The 15,484-nt window shown below is 61.1% G+C and overlaps 1 protein-coding gene across 1 annotated transcript in view; it reads left to right on the forward strand.

The window, feature by feature from the left end:
• The window catches only part of KLHL25 (kelch like family member 25), a 33,280-nt gene extending 18,215 nt beyond the window's left edge, over positions 1-15,065 (forward strand). Inside the window, exons 2-3 of the mRNA XM_025893268.2 lie at positions 4,698-6,502; positions 13,488-15,065. Of these exons, the coding sequence (XP_025749053.1) occupies positions 4,709-6,478 (1,770 nt within the window). The 5' untranslated portion in view covers positions 4,698-4,708 and the 3' untranslated portion in view covers positions 6,479-6,502; positions 13,488-15,065. The remainder of the gene's footprint in view (positions 1-4,697; positions 6,503-13,487) is intronic.
• The last annotated feature ends 419 nt before the right edge of the window (positions 15,066-15,484 follow it).

A 15,484-nucleotide genomic window follows, 5' to 3' on the forward strand; every position in this document is an offset into this window, starting at 1 on the left:
AGGGGGTTAGTGCTGTAGCCAGACGCAGTCAGGCCTTCTGGGCAGGGGTACCAACAGCAGGTTGTTTTTGTTTTGTTTTTAAGATTTATTTATATATTTGAGAGAGAGCATGTGGGGAGAGGCAGAGGGAGAGAGAATCTCCAGCAGACCCCGTGCTGAGCACAGAGTCCTACACAGAGCTCCATCCCACGACCCTGAGATCATGACCTGAGCCAAAATCAGAAGCCGGACACTTAACTGACTGAGCCACCCAGGCGCCTCCTGACAGTAGCTTTGATCGTCTGTGGTGCATTTTTTCTCTGAGAACAGAGACCTTTAGCTTTCTGGGGCTGGGATCTTTGGAGAGCGTGGCGAGTTTCTTCGGGAGGTCTAACCACCTTGGCTACTTTAGTTAATTCTCCAAGGATGATGGGAGAAATGAGCTGGGCACATTGTTATTTGGTGCATTTTAACTGCTTCTGTGCAGGTGAGGATTGCAGTGTGGGGAGCGGAGGTGGATCCATACCTCTTAGCAGGATGATAAATTGCTAGTCTGGAGCATGGCTGTTACTTCATGTGCCTTAAATCCATCAAAGCCCAGGATGACGCTTAGGTAATCAAAATAGTTCTGTGATACACACAGCATGAGAGCATCTGATTTATCACGGCCCCCAAGGCAGGGAGCCGAGGTGACGGCCCTTGAACGCACACTCTTGAACGTCGGCCCCTCCTGCCACTGGACAGGAGCCTGTGTCCCGCACTCTCTGTACCCCCTGCCCCGCATAGGGCTGCTCCTGTAACTGCTAGTGAACACAGAAAACCATCTCCTAAAACCCATGCTCGGTGTCTGGGGTGGCCTCCCTGTGGGTGGAAAGGACAGAGGGACCCACACAGTGGAGACCCACGAGCAAGGAACACAGCCCCTGGTCACCGATCCAGGGAACTGATGTTAGTTAGCACTTGTCCTGGTGGGACTCTAGGTGGCCGGTGACAGAAACCCCGGTCAGACACAAAGGAAGGGGAGAGGCACAGCCTTCACCATCCCAGCCTCCAGCTTCTCTGCGTCTGGGCTGAACAAGCTGAACGAGCGCTCCATGAGGCGTCAAGTGGAGTGAGTTTTGTGCACTGTACATGTCTCCAGTCTGCGTCATGAGCCAAGGCAGGGACCAGTGGGTTCATTCAGTCAAATCGAGCGGCTGCTCTCTGCCAGGTCCCACTGCATGTTGGGGTCACCTCAGCCCCACACGTGGTCCCCACCTCCAGCAGGTTGCGGAGACAGGAGACAAACGCATGTTACGTAGCGGCGGGTGCTGCGATGAGGGCAGAAGTGGGTGAGGGGTGGGGAGGAGCTGACCTCCACAAGGCGGTCAGGTCACCCTCTGAGGAGGTGACAGAGTGAGCCATGCAGAAAAAAAAAAAGTGACAGGCAGGGGAGCCTTCCAGCCCAAGGAGCAGCGTGTGAAAAGATCCTGCGGCCCAGTAAGAAGTCCAGTGTGGCCTGAGGGGCCAAGCAGCCTGGGAAGTGGCAGGGCATGAGGACAGAAGGCAGCCAGTGAGGAAGGGTCAACTCATGCGGGGCCTGGCGGTCACGGTGATAACTTGGAATTTCACTGAGGGTGCTGGGATAGCCCCTGGTGGGTGGTGACTGGGGGTCATGGGATCCAGGTGATACTTTTGGAGCCCTCTGGTGTCGGGAGGGAGCCTGGATCACCAAGGGAGAAGCAGACCCGGGTGGGGGGTGCATTCCAGTAGTCCAGGGGAGGGGTGGAGGCAGGGAGAAGGGTCAGACTCAGGACTCACTTAGGAGGCAGAGCCACAGGACTTGTGAGGGCTGGGTGTTGCTGCTGGGGAGAGATGGGGGGAGCCTAGAGATTGGGCCCAGATAAGAAGGAGCATGTTGGTGCCATTGCCCGTTTTCCTGGGCTGGGGGCAGCAGGTTTGGAGGAAATGCTGAGCACTGTCCTGGACATGTTATGGTGGAGGCGACCGGCTTCCAGATGTTTTGTGGTTGAGGCGAGGAACCTGCCACAGGGCATATAGCACCCGCCCCGCCCCCGCCCCCCGCCCCCAGCTCTGAGGCCTGTCCTCCCGTGCCGGCCAGCCCGGAGCTGAAGCACAGCCCTAGGGACCTGTGGGCCCGCCGGAGACTTGCAGCTCTTGTGATTCCCTTCCTGTGTCTGGGCCTCAGCATCCTCATCTATAAACTGGGGTAACGAGACCCTCCACCTCCTGGAGTCATGATGCTTCTGGGACGGGATCACCTCGCCCCAGGGTCCAGGGCAAGTCAGTGCATGCCTGGTGGTTGCTGTCACCGGCAGACTGGCTCAGAACAGGCACTGCCCAAAAGGAGGGGGGACAATCTGGGGAAACAGCCAGGCAGGTGCCTCTGCCCTCGGCACGGAGATGCCCAGACAGGCGGCTCTCGGGGCTGGGAACCTGCTTGGGTGTGTGCGCCCATGCCTGGCTCTTTGCCTGTGCAGGGGATTTGCGTCAGTGGGCAGGCATCTTCGTGCTGAGCAAGACATCAGCCAGCTCTGGAGCTCTGGAGCCCTGGGCTGCTCACTCAGCATTGGCCTTGGAGAGGTCACCACTTGACCTCATTCTCAGGGCAGACTCGGCTGCTCCGCTTGGGTTTGCCCTGCTTTTTGACGCTTTCTTATTCTTTGAGTCCTGCTTTGTCCTGCCCTTAGCCCTCTCCATAGGGAGTCTCCACCCGGTTCCCTGAATCGGAGTCCTTGGAGCCATCGCCCCCAGCTTGGTGCACAGGTCAAAGGCCATAGCTCCTCTTCAGCCCAGGCACAGTGGGGACGGGATGGATGGAGTCACTCGATGAATGGCCACATTTGGGAAAGTGTCTGTGAGCAAGATTTGGGGAAACGTGTTGCAGTGTCTGGAATTCGGATCTGGGCCGAGTACGGAGCTGCCAGGAAAGCCTCTGGTGGGCTAGGCCATTGGAGCTTCTCGACCTCTGGGCCTCCCGGTCCCAGGGCCAGGCTCAGAGGTCATGCTTTGTAAGTAACTGCCAACAACTGAGTAACTCTGAGGTCCCAGCAGGACAGGGATTTTGTTTCACAGAAGAGAAAATGGGGGTTCGGGGGAGAGGTGCCCAGGATGGTGGTTGAACGGGGACCACCCAGTCCAGCCTGGACCTGGGCCCAACTCTCTTACCCTCGTGCCGGCTGCACCTCGCACCCCTGTGGGCTAACCTCATATCCGTGAGCCTGGTGGCCTACAGTGGCATGTGTGCATAACCGCGTCCCTAGTGGGTCACCCACCTGGAACTTGGGGGCCAGGAGCAGCAGGGCCAGCCTCAGCTCCTGTGTCTTTTCTGCGCGGGCCCGGGAGCGGGGGCCTTGCCCAGGCAGCTCAGATCACGTCAGTTTGCGGTTTCTCTGGTTCTTTGCCAGGGGAGGAGTGAGTGAGAGAGACAGCAGAGCACTTGGACGCTAATTTACAATGTCACTGAAGCATGAAATCACTTCCTTCCTTTACCAGATTATTACTTAAGCAGAAAATTGACTTGGAGTGGGGGTTGCGGGAGTTATATACTTTTGAAAATTAAAAAGGAAGAAGAGGTTTGGGGTTTTTTGAGGGGGTGCTCAATCCCAGCAGGATGAATTTAGCACAGGCTTTGGGGGGTCAGGATGCTAATGCAGAGCAGCCCTCTGAGCCCCGAGTCCTGGCCTGGCATTGAAGGGCATAGCGGGGAGGCAGGTAAGGTTCTCTCTGTGGCCCAAGATCCTGGAGTCGCCTGTAGGGACCAAGGAGGCTCCTTTGGTTGTGGGTTTTCCAGTTGCTTCGGCCGAGGCAAATCTGGACTGCTTTAGTAGTCTGTACCCGGCTCTTCTTGTGGCTCTCTTGTTGGGGAACTCAGAATCAAGCAGGTGTCTTGTAGGTGAGCCACTCACTGATCAGCCAGCTTTGCCTCCAAACCCTTGCTCATCCCCACTGGGTCAGGAAGCCTCGAAAGACCCTGGATTTGGAGAACATGTCTATCCTGAGCCCTTGGGCTGTAGCGGCAGCTCTTGGGAATTTTCCAAGGGCAAGGGAGATGAGGGACTTTGGCCAGTGCTGCTTGGAGCCCAGCTCAGGACAGGTTCCACTGGGAGTGCGGGGAGGGTGTAAGGCTCTGCTTGGGTTCTGTGGCTCCTTGGGCTCATTGTGTATCCAGCCTGCCACAGAAAACCCTGAAAGAATCAGTCTCGTTGGGCCCATGGAGAATAGAAATTGGGCTTATAACTGGAGAGCCCATGTGGGAATCCTGGCTCCAGCACTTTGAGGCAGCCACTTTGCTTCTCTGAGCTTCCCCAGCTGTAGAATCAGGCCACCTGAGCCGTATCCCCAGAGGACATCTTTGAGAATGGGATGTGGCCCCAGGGCACATGCTACTTAGCCTTGCTCTGACCTGAAGTCTACTTAGTGGCCGGAGGCCACCATATAGGTGTTCCCTTGACCATGGGAGGCAGCTGCAGCTCAAACTCACCCCGAGGGGGCTATTTCCAGGCCAAAGACGTTTGGTTCCAAAGCTGGTCTGAAATTTAAAAAAAAAATCAGTTTCTGAAGGGCAGAGGTAAAACACCAGCCACTGCCCCCGACACCGTCCCTGACCACGTGGCCAAGGGGAGGGGCGGGGCTGAAGGGGGAGCTGCGCAGGGCCGCCCTAGCCGGGAGCCAGGGCCTGGCCCCTCTCACCTGTGGCCTTGCCCCGCCCCCCACAGGTCGGCTCAGCATGTCGGTCAGCGTCCATGAGAGCCGGAAGTCACGGAGCAGCACGGGGTCCATGAACATCAGCCTCTTCCACAAAGCCTCCCACCCCGACTGTGTGCTGGCGCACCTCAACACGCTGCGCAAGCACCGCATGTTCACGGACGTCACGCTGTGGGCCGGCGACCGTGCCTTCCCCTGCCACCGCGCTGTGCTGGCCGCGTCCAGCCGCTACTTCGAGGCCATGTTCAGCCACGGCCTGCGGGAGAGCCGGGACGACACGGTCAACTTCCAGGACAACCTGCATCCCGAGGTGCTGGAGCTGCTGCTGGACTTCGCCTACTCGTCCCGCATCGTCATCAACGAGGAGAACGCCGAGTCGCTGCTGGAGGCCGGCGACATGCTGCAGTTCCACGACGTGCGCGATGCCGCCGCCGAGTTCCTGGAGAAGAATCTCTTCCCGTCCAACTGCCTGGGCATGATGCTGCTGTCGGACGCGCACCAGTGCCGCCGGCTGTACGAGTTCTCCTGGCGCATGTGCCTCGTGCACTTCGAGACCGTGCGGCAGAGCGAGGACTTCAACAGCCTGTCCAAGGACACCCTGCTGGACCTCATATCCAGCGACGAGCTGGAGACGGAGGACGAGCGCGTGGTCTTCGAGGCCATCCTCCAGTGGGTGAAGCATGACCTGGAGCAGAGGAAGGCGCACCTGCCCGAGCTCCTCCGGAGCGTGCGGCTGGCCCTGCTGCCGGCGGACTGCCTGAAGGAGGCGGTCTCCGGCGAGGCCCTCCTCATGGCTGACGAGCGCACCAGGCTTATCATAGACGAGGCGCTCCGTTGCAAGACCAAGATCCTGCAGAACGACGGGGTGGTCACCAGCCCCTGCGCCCGGCCGCGCAAGGCGGGCCACACGCTGCTGATCCTGGGGGGCCAGACCTTCATGTGTGACAAGATCTACCAGGTGGACCACAAGGCCAAGGAGATCATCCCCAAGGCGGACCTGCCCAGCCCCCGGAAGGAGTTCAGCGCCTCAGCCATCGGCTGCAAGGTCTACGTGACCGGGGGCCGGGGCTCCGAGAATGGGGTCTCTAAGGACGTGTGGGTGTATGACACCGTCCACGAGGAGTGGTCCAAGGCGGCGCCCATGCTGATCGCTCGCTTCGGTCACGGCTCAGCGGAGCTGGAGAACTGTCTCTATGTGGTCGGGGGACACACGTCCCTGGCGGGCGTCTTCCCTGCCTCCCCTTCTGTCTCCCTGAAGCAGGTGGAGAAGTACGACCCCGGGGCTAACAAGTGGACAATGGTGGCCCCGTTGAGGGACGGCGTCAGCAATGCCGCAGTGGTGAGCGCCAAGCTGAAGCTCTTTGTTTTCGGAGGGACCAGCATCCACCGAGACATGGTGTCCAAGGTCCAGTGCTACGACCCCTCGGAGAACCGGTGGACCATCAAGGCTGAGTGCCCCCAGCCTTGGCGGTACACGGCAGCTGCCGTGCTGGGCAGCCAGATCTTCATCATGGGAGGTGACACGGAGTTCACGGCTGCCTCAGCCTACCGCTTCGACTGTGAGACCAACCAGTGGACGCGGATCGGGGACATGACCGCCAAACGCATGTCCTGCCACGCCCTGGCCTCGGGCAACAAGCTCTATGTGGTGGGGGGCTACTTCGGGACCCAGAGGTGTAAGACCCTGGACTGCTATGACCCCACTTCGGACACGTGGAACTGCATCACCACCGTGCCCTACTCGCTCATCCCCACTGCCTTTGTCAGCACCTGGAAGCACCTGCCCTCGTGAGGAGCACCAGCAGTGCCCAGCCAGGTGAGTCCCCAGCAGCCTGGGGCCTGTTCCCACTCAGGGTCAGGGTCACCGTGTCCTCCAGGGAGGGTTGGATGGGGCAGCAGGTGGCTGGGTGCTCTGGGAGCCTTTTCCAGATCTGAAGCTAAAGCCTAGCTCTGCCCCTTACTTGCAGTTGACCTTGAGCAGCGTGTGTAAGCCCTCTGCCAAATGGGAACAACCACCTGATTGGTGCAGTGTGTCCCAGACACAGCTGCCAAGCAGAATCACTGGGGGTGTTCTGACAACACTACGTGGAGGTTAGGCCTGCCAGCCAAGTCTAGGAGCAGTCTGCGCACAAGAGCATCCTAATGTCTGACGCAGCGGCAAGTTTGGGCTTCCCCAAATTACTCTCAGATGCGAGCATTCACTGGAGGGACTCACAGAATGCACTGCAGGCTGCTGTGGTCACGGTCATGGTCTATTATAGGAAGGGATACAGGTTAAGATCAGCCAAGTACAGATGACTGGGGCAGAGCCCTCTGCCCGTGCAGTCCAGACAGTGTTACTGTGCCTCCGTCAGTGAGTGACCGGACGCACAGAATGTTGCCCACGGGGGATGCTCACACAAGCTCTGGGGGCCAGAGTTTCTCTCGGGGCCCCATCACGTAGGCTCGGTGGATGACCCACGGGGTTCCTCTCCAAGTCCAGGTCAGCTGGTACAGCGTGACCCAAAGCCCCTACCCTAAGTCATACGGATGTGCCCACCCCCGCCCTAAATAAGGACAGTGTATCGGATAGGACCGATCATCTCCCAGAAGCTGAGGGCAAAGGCCAGACTTCTTTATGACAAGTGCTAAAGCCCACGCCACACCCCGGACCAGGTGAGTCCAGTGTGCTTCCAGGGTCCCATGAGAAACGGACGGTGGACGGGAGAGCTCAAGGGGCAAGGGGGGTGCTGGAGCCGTGGGGCAGGCACCCTGTGGAGGCAGCGGGGTGCTGCTTCCGTCCCGCCAGGTGGTGAGCGGGCCTTCCTCAGAGCGGGCATCCTGGTGAACGGAGGGCCCCCGGGCCGGGCAGGGACTGTGGCAGAGAGAGGACTGCCCAAGTTACTGCTCCTGCTCTTTGTTCTTGGGGCCGTTATGATGTGAGGTCCTTACCCAGAAGGGAAAGGTGACAGTGGATGCAGGCAGTTAAGGGACACTATCAGGTGCTCTTTGGGGTGATGGAGGGTTGGGGAGACACAGGAGGGACTTGCCCAAGGCCTGAGGGCAGGTGCAGAGTCAGCTGGAGGGAAAGACCGGCTTATCTAGATGCGCCTCTTAGGAGGGTGGGGTGGGGTCTCTCCTGCAGCCGCTCTGGGGCAGGAACAGCACCAGAACTGCGGTTGGATCAGGGTGTTCTGAGCCGGCCCAGCAGGGAGCTCAGGAGTAGGGGCTGGAAAAAGGGATGGTAGATCTGTAGACACCCAGGGAAGGGTTTGTGTTCTGGTCCCATCCTCCTTGGTCAGGTCCTGGGGAAGCCAGGCTGTGTGTCCCCACCCTTAGCCCTCCTCCTGGGCCCCTCACACCTGGGGCAGGGGCAGCAGGTCCTCAGCCATTAGGACTGAGTTCTGGGGATGCCAGGGTGGGTGGGAGGGAGGGAGGCATGGGTCCCAGGGACTCTGAGAAGCTGGGGCATGGGGTGAGAGATCCCAGGCTCTGTTTGCAGCACAAGAAGAGGCCATGGAGCTAGCCTTCCCACCCGGGAGGGCTGGTGACCAGCCCCAGCTCTGAGAAACCGGCCCTCAGGCCAGGCCCTTCAGGTCACAGAAGCCCCCTCAGGAGCCAGCCTGGGCCGAAAACCTGATTTCCTCGCTGACGTGGCTGCTGGGACTGCCCCTCCAGGCAAGCAGGAGCTCTGGCCCGATGATCTGATCGGCTGGGCCGCCTGTGAGGCTGTCCAGGATGTTCAGGCTCCTAAAGGCCAATCTAGATAGGAGGGGGCTTTGTCCCCTTCTGAGGTTACCCTGTTTTGTTTTAATTTGCTCTCTCCCTCTTTGGGAGAAAAATCTGTGTAGCCCAAGTTGTTGGTCCCCTGGGGCGTAAGCTTTAAGAGAATAGTGGCACCTGCTCATGGCCTCTTCTTGCACTCAGCGGTGGTCATCTGTGGGGCCTGAGGGCTCCTTCGCTGGTGCTCGCCCCTCCCCATGACCCTGGACAGCAGTTCAACCCCACGTGGGAGGGGTGGGGGCAGGCCGGCGGACCTCATGAGCCCTGTACTTTTCCAGGAATTTCCCCCCATTCCAGGGGCGGGGAGGCGAAGCATGCATCACTCTTTGATTCTGGCTCTCACTGGCTGCTTGACCCTCTTATGTCACTCCCCTGAGCTCAGCATTGCCATCTCGAATACAGGAGTGAAAATTGTATGACCCCTAGTGCTCCTATAGGTCAAGTGAGGAGAGGGTTCAGAGTGGGTTTTTATAAGGTGGTGATGCAGAAGGATGGTGGCAGTAATGGCTTTGGGCGGTGGGGGCCACTCCGCGTCCCTGGCCAGCCCCTCCTTCTGGAAGGGTCCATCACCCACAGGAGGCAAGGGGGTGTGCCCGTCTGAGTGCTGCCGGGGCCTTGGCCCTCCAGCCGGGCCCAGTCCATGGTGGGGGTGCAGTTGTCAGCCCCATCTCAGGGAGGAGGAAGCAGGTGCAAAGGGACACAAGATGGAGCCGTTCCCGCATCCCCGGGGAAAGCCATGCCTGGGCCCCAGTGTCCCAGAGCCACGCCTGCGCGTGAGTGTGTGAGCGTCCCCAGTGCAGGTTTCCCCAGCTCCTGCACCAGCACCACCTGCAGCAGAGGCAGAGGGTCCTTCAGCCGTTGCCTGTATCCCAGCCATTTCCTTCTCGCAGGCCCCCGCAGCCAAGCAGCCCCCGCAGCCAAGCAGCCGCCTCCCTGCAGTCCCCCTTCTGCCTGGGAAACCGGCGCTCCCGTGGCTCCGTCCCACAGGTTGACCGGGGCTATTCCCACGCTCTGCACAGCCCTGCTTCCCTCCAGCTTTGCCGGTCCGGGACGGCTTGGAGTTCTCCAGATCTCTTCAAAGGCCGGGTCGTAAACGGGGCTCTCTGGGGAGGGGCCCGTGACCCGGCACCGGGCAGGAAGCTGATGCCTCCGGGTGTGCCTGGCCCTCCCGTGGCTCCCCAGGAAATGGGGCTGCAGCGGCAGGCAGGTGGCCCTTCGGTGTGGCTGCTGGCCGCCCCCCCCCCCCCCGCAGTGCTGCAGGCCCCGGGCTGGAGGGATGGCCCTGAGTTGGGGGCGGCAGATAGAGGGGGTGGGAGGGGGGCTGGGACAGCAGCAGTGTTGGGGAGTTGGGGGAGCTGAGCCGTGGCACCCGAACGAGGCGCACAAGGAGCCCAGGCCGAGCACCGTCTGCAAGGAGGGAGGACGGGAAGAGCAGAGGTGTCCATGCCGGCTGCCTCCCTTTCCACCTGCCGTGGGCGCCCGTAGTGGACCGTGGTGCTTTCCACTGAGCCTGGCTGCCAGCTGGGAATCCCCCAGCCCGGTGCCGGGGCCAGAGCATGGGTTCTGGATTCCCACGTTTACCTCCCTGTCCCTGTTGGCTCGGGGACCTTCCTGCCCCCGTGTCTGGAGTGCCCCTCTGTCCAGCCTACGAGACTCCGACTCCAGGAGCCAGCAACCAGAGGTCGTCTGCCCTCTGCAGCCCCTCAGCATCACCCCAGGTGACATCCTGTCTCGGCCCCCAGCCTTGAGCTCTTGGTGGGTGCCTGTGTCTACAGCAAGTGCACTAGTCGTGATCTCGTTGACTCCTCAGAGTGAGTTGTCCTAGGTCCTACTGTTGCAAAGGGGGCAGCTGAGACAGAGGCTACGTCGTTGGCATCAGATGAACAGCTAGGAAGGGTTGGAGCGGGGTTGGAGCCCCAGCCGTGCCTCACGCCTGTGGGTGTCTGGGGAGCCAGGCCCCGGGTCTCTTCCGGTCTGCACCCTGGCACCAAGCTTGGGACGGACACGGGCGGTAGGGCTGATTGCTGTGTCGGAAGCTTAAGACCAGCAGGAGCTCCAGGACCAGCCCCTGAGCTCCAGTGTTGCCGCCAGACCCACGTAGCTGGGTGATGGCAGCCGGCGGCAGCTGGGAGGCCTCTGGAGCTGGGTCTGGGTTACCCTGGGTTACCCGTGAAGTGTAGACTAGCCATGAATGTTCTTTTCTTTTTTTCTCTCCCGCTGAGCCCCCCTGCCCCCCATCAAGCTCTGTAAAGGCCCAGTGCCCTCGCCTCTCCTCCCCAGACCCCCACCCAGCATGCCGGGCAACTGTCCAGGCCACCAGGAGCTCATCTCTCCACAGTCATTGTTGGGACCCAGCCACTTGGGGTGTGGGGGCGGAGGGGCCTCCAGTCCCAGCTCTGGGAAAGGCTGAGCCCGTTATTCCCCTGCGGGGCCCTGCAAGGGGTTCATCACTGCCGCAGGACGCGTGACTGAGCACATCCTATCCTGCCTTAAAAGACATTGCCACCGAGAGGAAATCCCAGAGCACAGATCCACACGATGGGCCTGGTGTCGCGAGAAAGGTGCCCAGGCGGGAGTTCAGGCCTCTTGGAACACCCCAGCTCCGTCCATCCGTCGTGCACCCACAGTCTTGCCGTGTTCACCAGGGTTGGCCGCATGCCAGGCCGGGGATCGGGTGCCGGCCGCCTTCCCTTGTGGCAGTCCTGCGGGGCAGACCCCTCACCCACAACCCACAGGACTGTGAGAGCAGTAAGGGGCTTGCCAGGGCCAGCTGCACGCAGGCAGTGTGGGGTGACCGCAGGCCCCACACCACTCTGCAAGGTGGAGGGGTGTCTCATCTCACAGATGGGGAGCCTAGGCCTCAGACAAGCACCTGCCCCAAATTGTGGTGGCCCAGACCGGGATAGCCGTGGGCTGAGCCTGAGGGCAGCTGTGTGAGCTGCGAGGGAGTTCAGGAGCCGGGCAGTGGGCTCTCCAGTTTCTCTGCCATAAGAGTGCCTTTAGGGTGCTGTCTCCTCTTCAGTGACTTGGGATAGGTCAGGGTCTCACAGCCCCTCACCACTGCCATGGGTGGCTTTGAGGTTTGGTTTGGGGCAGCGGCAGGGCCTTGTCTCGGGGGGGGGAACCCCTTGTCTGCCTAGTGTGGTGGGAGGGTGTGAGCAGAGATGGGCCCTGGAGGTGTGGGTTGGCCACCTTGGAGCATCTTGGGATGTTCGGGGCCTTCACCGACCCCCCTGAGGACAAAGTGGCTGCCCTGCCTTGCATCTGGGAGCTGCTGACCCCCTGGGGACTTCCCCCTGTGTTCAAGCCAACCTTCCAGAAGCCTTGGCAGTGAGGGAGCGAGGCGCATACCCCACTTGAAGGAAGAAAGTCCCGCAGATTCCAGTGCTGGCTTGAATTTTTAAATGTTACTTGAATACATGCAAACCTACAAGTGGCTCTGAGCTGCTGCGTGCGGAGGTACAGCAGACACGAGTATGCAGGGGGTGTCCAACCAAAGCTGTAACCCCAAGAACGGCATTGTCGTTAATTGTCCTGTGGAGACGGTCTGGCCTCTTGGCGTCTTGGCGGACCCGCAGGTTTCCTGGTGCCCTCCGCCCACCCGTGCCGAGGGCCCGCTTCCCTGCCCCTGTGCAGCCGCCGGAGACTCCTTCGGGCAGTTCAGCGTGCTGGAAGGACATCCTCCGTGCCCCCTGGCACACACGTGTCTCCTTGGTTAAGGTCACCCCGGAGCCCACGGCGCTTCCAGTGCTGGCCAGAGTGTGCCGCCCGGTGCCGAAGGGGTGTGCCGACGAGCCAGGTGCCTGGAAATCCTCTGGGAGAACTCCCGAGAGTTCTTACAGCGCTGCCCCCGCCCCCGGGGCTTGGCTCCCCATGGAGGCCGAGTGCTCAGTCCCGGCCACGCTGTCCCGAGCACGTCTCCCCCCCCCCCCCCCCCCCACCCAGCCAGGCCCTTCCTGCGCACCCCTCCGCCCTGGTTCCAGCCACGGGTGTCGCCCCTGACCCTGACACACGTCCACCACCACATCTCCACGTGGACTCAGGCAGCGCTATGCTGAGCTGTTGCAGTGGGTCAGGCCTTAAAATCGACCATGCTGGCCCAGTTGGGTTAGGTCAGGTGCTTCAGGGACATTCTGCGTGAAATCTCCCCCATGCGGTGGACCACTCCATCTTCCCCTGGAGGCTGAGATCCATCCTTCCACTTGCCTGGACAGCAGGAAGCTCGGAGAAGGCGGACACTGCACTGATGGAGAAGCCAGGCTGGAGTGTGAACTCGGTGACCGCGGGCTTGTGCTCCTTCCTTCACCACCATCAGCTCCCAGAGCCTGTCTCAGGGTCCAGTAAATATCTGTGGAGGACACGGACGAATTCCTGGCTGGCGTCCCCCCCTGCCTCCCTGCTCACTGTGTCTATGCCTGTCCTGTTTCCACCTCACCAGCTTCCTTTTCGATTTTCAGACGTGCCAGCTTCCCACCTCTGGGCCTTTGCACGTGCTGTTCCTCCTGCCTGCACTGCTGTTGGCCCCTCTAGCAAACTCCTGTCCCTCCTTCAGGTCTCAGGTTAAATATTACCATCTTCCCACATCCTCTACCAAAATAAAAAGTCCTGGTTCTTCTACTTTTTTATTTTTCACGCATAGCACCTCTGACGGCGTGTGATTGCTATATGCAGTTACTGGTACAAGCATACGGGGTCTCCCACCGGGGGACGATCCGGGGGACAGTCGCTGTGTCTGTTTGCCCTCCTGTCTCCCCGGCGCCGAGTGCAGCGCCTGCTGGGTTGCGGGGGCTCAGGCCCTGTAGCTGGAGTGGCTGAAGGGACGGGGTTTGCTGCGTTCTGGGTGAGGGAAGCAGGGCCCAGGGAAACGGCTGCGCGGCTGGTAAATGGAAGAGCCACCTTCTCACGCCCTGGCCTTCTGCTCTCGGTGCCTGACTTCCAGCCCCTTGGTGTGGCCTCCTGATTCTCGCTTTGTTCCAGGTTAGGACAGAGCCATGTGGATGTGACTCATGCTCTCTCCCCCCCCCTCTCTTCCCCTGCAGACTGTGTGTCTCTCCCCACCCCTGCGGCTGCAGCCCTCACTGTCCCAGAGTGGCCCTGACCCCGCCTGCCGCCACAGGAAGCTCAGCCCGGCCCCAGGGCAGCACTCGTGGTGGGAGCAGCGGTCTCGGGGGCTGTCCTGAGCTTCAGACAAGAGGAGAGAAGCTGTCTGGAGTGCCCTGTGTGTCCGCCCGAGGCCTTTTCCGCTTTGCGGTGGTTTGTAGGGGAGAAGACCTTCTGGAGACGCACGGACCAACCTCAGGAGTCCCTCGGCCTTGGGGAGAAGACACATGTGCAGAGCCTTGAGGTGGCCTGTTGTAGCAAGTCCTGTTCGGGGGCGGGGAGACCGGGCAGGGAGGAGCCCCCCGTGGGTTGGGGTGGGCAGTACTGGGAGGCCTTTGGGTCACGCGGCGCCTTCAGCACAGCCTTGGCCTCGCCGCCTCCCTGTTGTCATTGTGATGTCACCCAACAGAGGGTGTCCCGGGCCTCGCGGAAACGGGGTCCACCGGGCCTGAGAGCACAAGTTGCCCGGGAAGAAATCAAGGACACATTGTATCACGGGCAGAAACCCATCGGGTGACCTCAGTGGCACCCACAAGACTTCATTAGCAAATGACACCAAGACCCCCAGGGTTAAAGAGGAAACTCTTGTGGGCCCCTCCGCAGAGTCAGGCCCACTGTGCCCGGGTGCACACGGACACTCGTGCCCCATCACAGCAGGACTTGGGGGCTGGCCATCTCCTCAGGGCCCACACCCCAAGAGGTGACGGTGACCCCATATCCTGACAGGACCATACTGGCCCTCGGGATGTGGCCCTGGTCCCCAAGCCTAGGGGCAGATAAGAGCTGACGACTGCAGGGTTACTCCGGGGCACCCACTCGAGATCCCAGCAGGCCTGGCCGCCTCAGCATGGAGGACAGCAACAAGGCCTGTGACACCGGGCCCCCAACCAGCACCAGCTGTCCTCTGGCACCTGGGCCTTCCAGCTGGCCCCCTTGCTCCCTGGGCCCCAGAAGCAAGAATAGTCCCCAGGAGAACTGCCAGTTCTTGGCTCATTTTCTCCACCCCCCAAGTCAGTGGGTCCCTCGTCAGTGTGTCCCCAGTGTCGGGTTCTGGAGGGGTCAGCTCACACCTAGTATTTGGGTTTGCAGCGCTGCCGTTGCCACCCCCGGGCACCGCTGTGGGGGGATGCGGCCGGGGCCGAACCGTTGGCTTCCTTGGCCACCTGCCAGCTACCTGCCATTTGCTGGACGCTGCTCGGCTGGTCTGGGGCTGGGGCGCCCGAGTGGGCTGCCCTGTTGTGGGGCCGCGTCACAGACCCACCGCTGTCGTCCTTTCGCCCCGCCGCCTCGCTGGACCTCGTGCTGCCGCTGGCCCCGTGGGCGTCTCTTGGGGAGGGCTCTGGTCCTGGGGGATAGCGCAGCGGGTGGCAGAGGAGGCCGCTCGCCCTGAAGCGCGGGCTTCTGGACGGCCGAGGTGGGACACGCACACTTGTCACGCAGCACCACGGGCCTCGCAGTGGTGCTTCCCCCCAAGAGTTGTTCCTTCTGTTTCTAACTTAATAAAGAGCTGAGAGAAACTGTGCTTCCGTTGGGGGCTGGGGACCTGTGTTGGGCAGGCTTGGAGTTTGCGCCACCAGCCAGGGCCGGAGTCTGCCCTCTGACCTCTGCCTCTCCGCTGAGTTGGGGGGCGGGGAGACCTCCTCCCCAAGGATCCCCCCGGCACCCAGATGAGATGGCTTCCTTTCCTCAGACTGTCCCAGCAGTGAAGCCTTGAAATTGACCCTTGACCTTCATAGAATCCAGATTGCTTTCCTGAAAAGCCCCTGCTGGGGGAGCTCGAGGTTCAATGTGCTCATCTGCGGGAGCCCCGGCTGACACTCATTTGTGTGAACAGAGGGAGGCGGGTCAGGTGGCGCAGTCACCCCCAGGGGCCAGCATTAGCACCGTGTGACCTCTGACGCTCATGTCCCCTGCTGTCCCTGCACGCCCTCCACAG

Source organism: Callorhinus ursinus, unplaced genomic scaffold, assembly GCF_003265705.2.
Source record: "Callorhinus ursinus isolate GAN/ISIS: 27379988/994484 unplaced genomic scaffold, GSC_fseal_2.0 scaffold45, whole genome shotgun sequence".
Classification (NCBI taxonomy): Eukaryota; Metazoa; Chordata; class Mammalia; order Carnivora; family Otariidae; genus Callorhinus; species Callorhinus ursinus.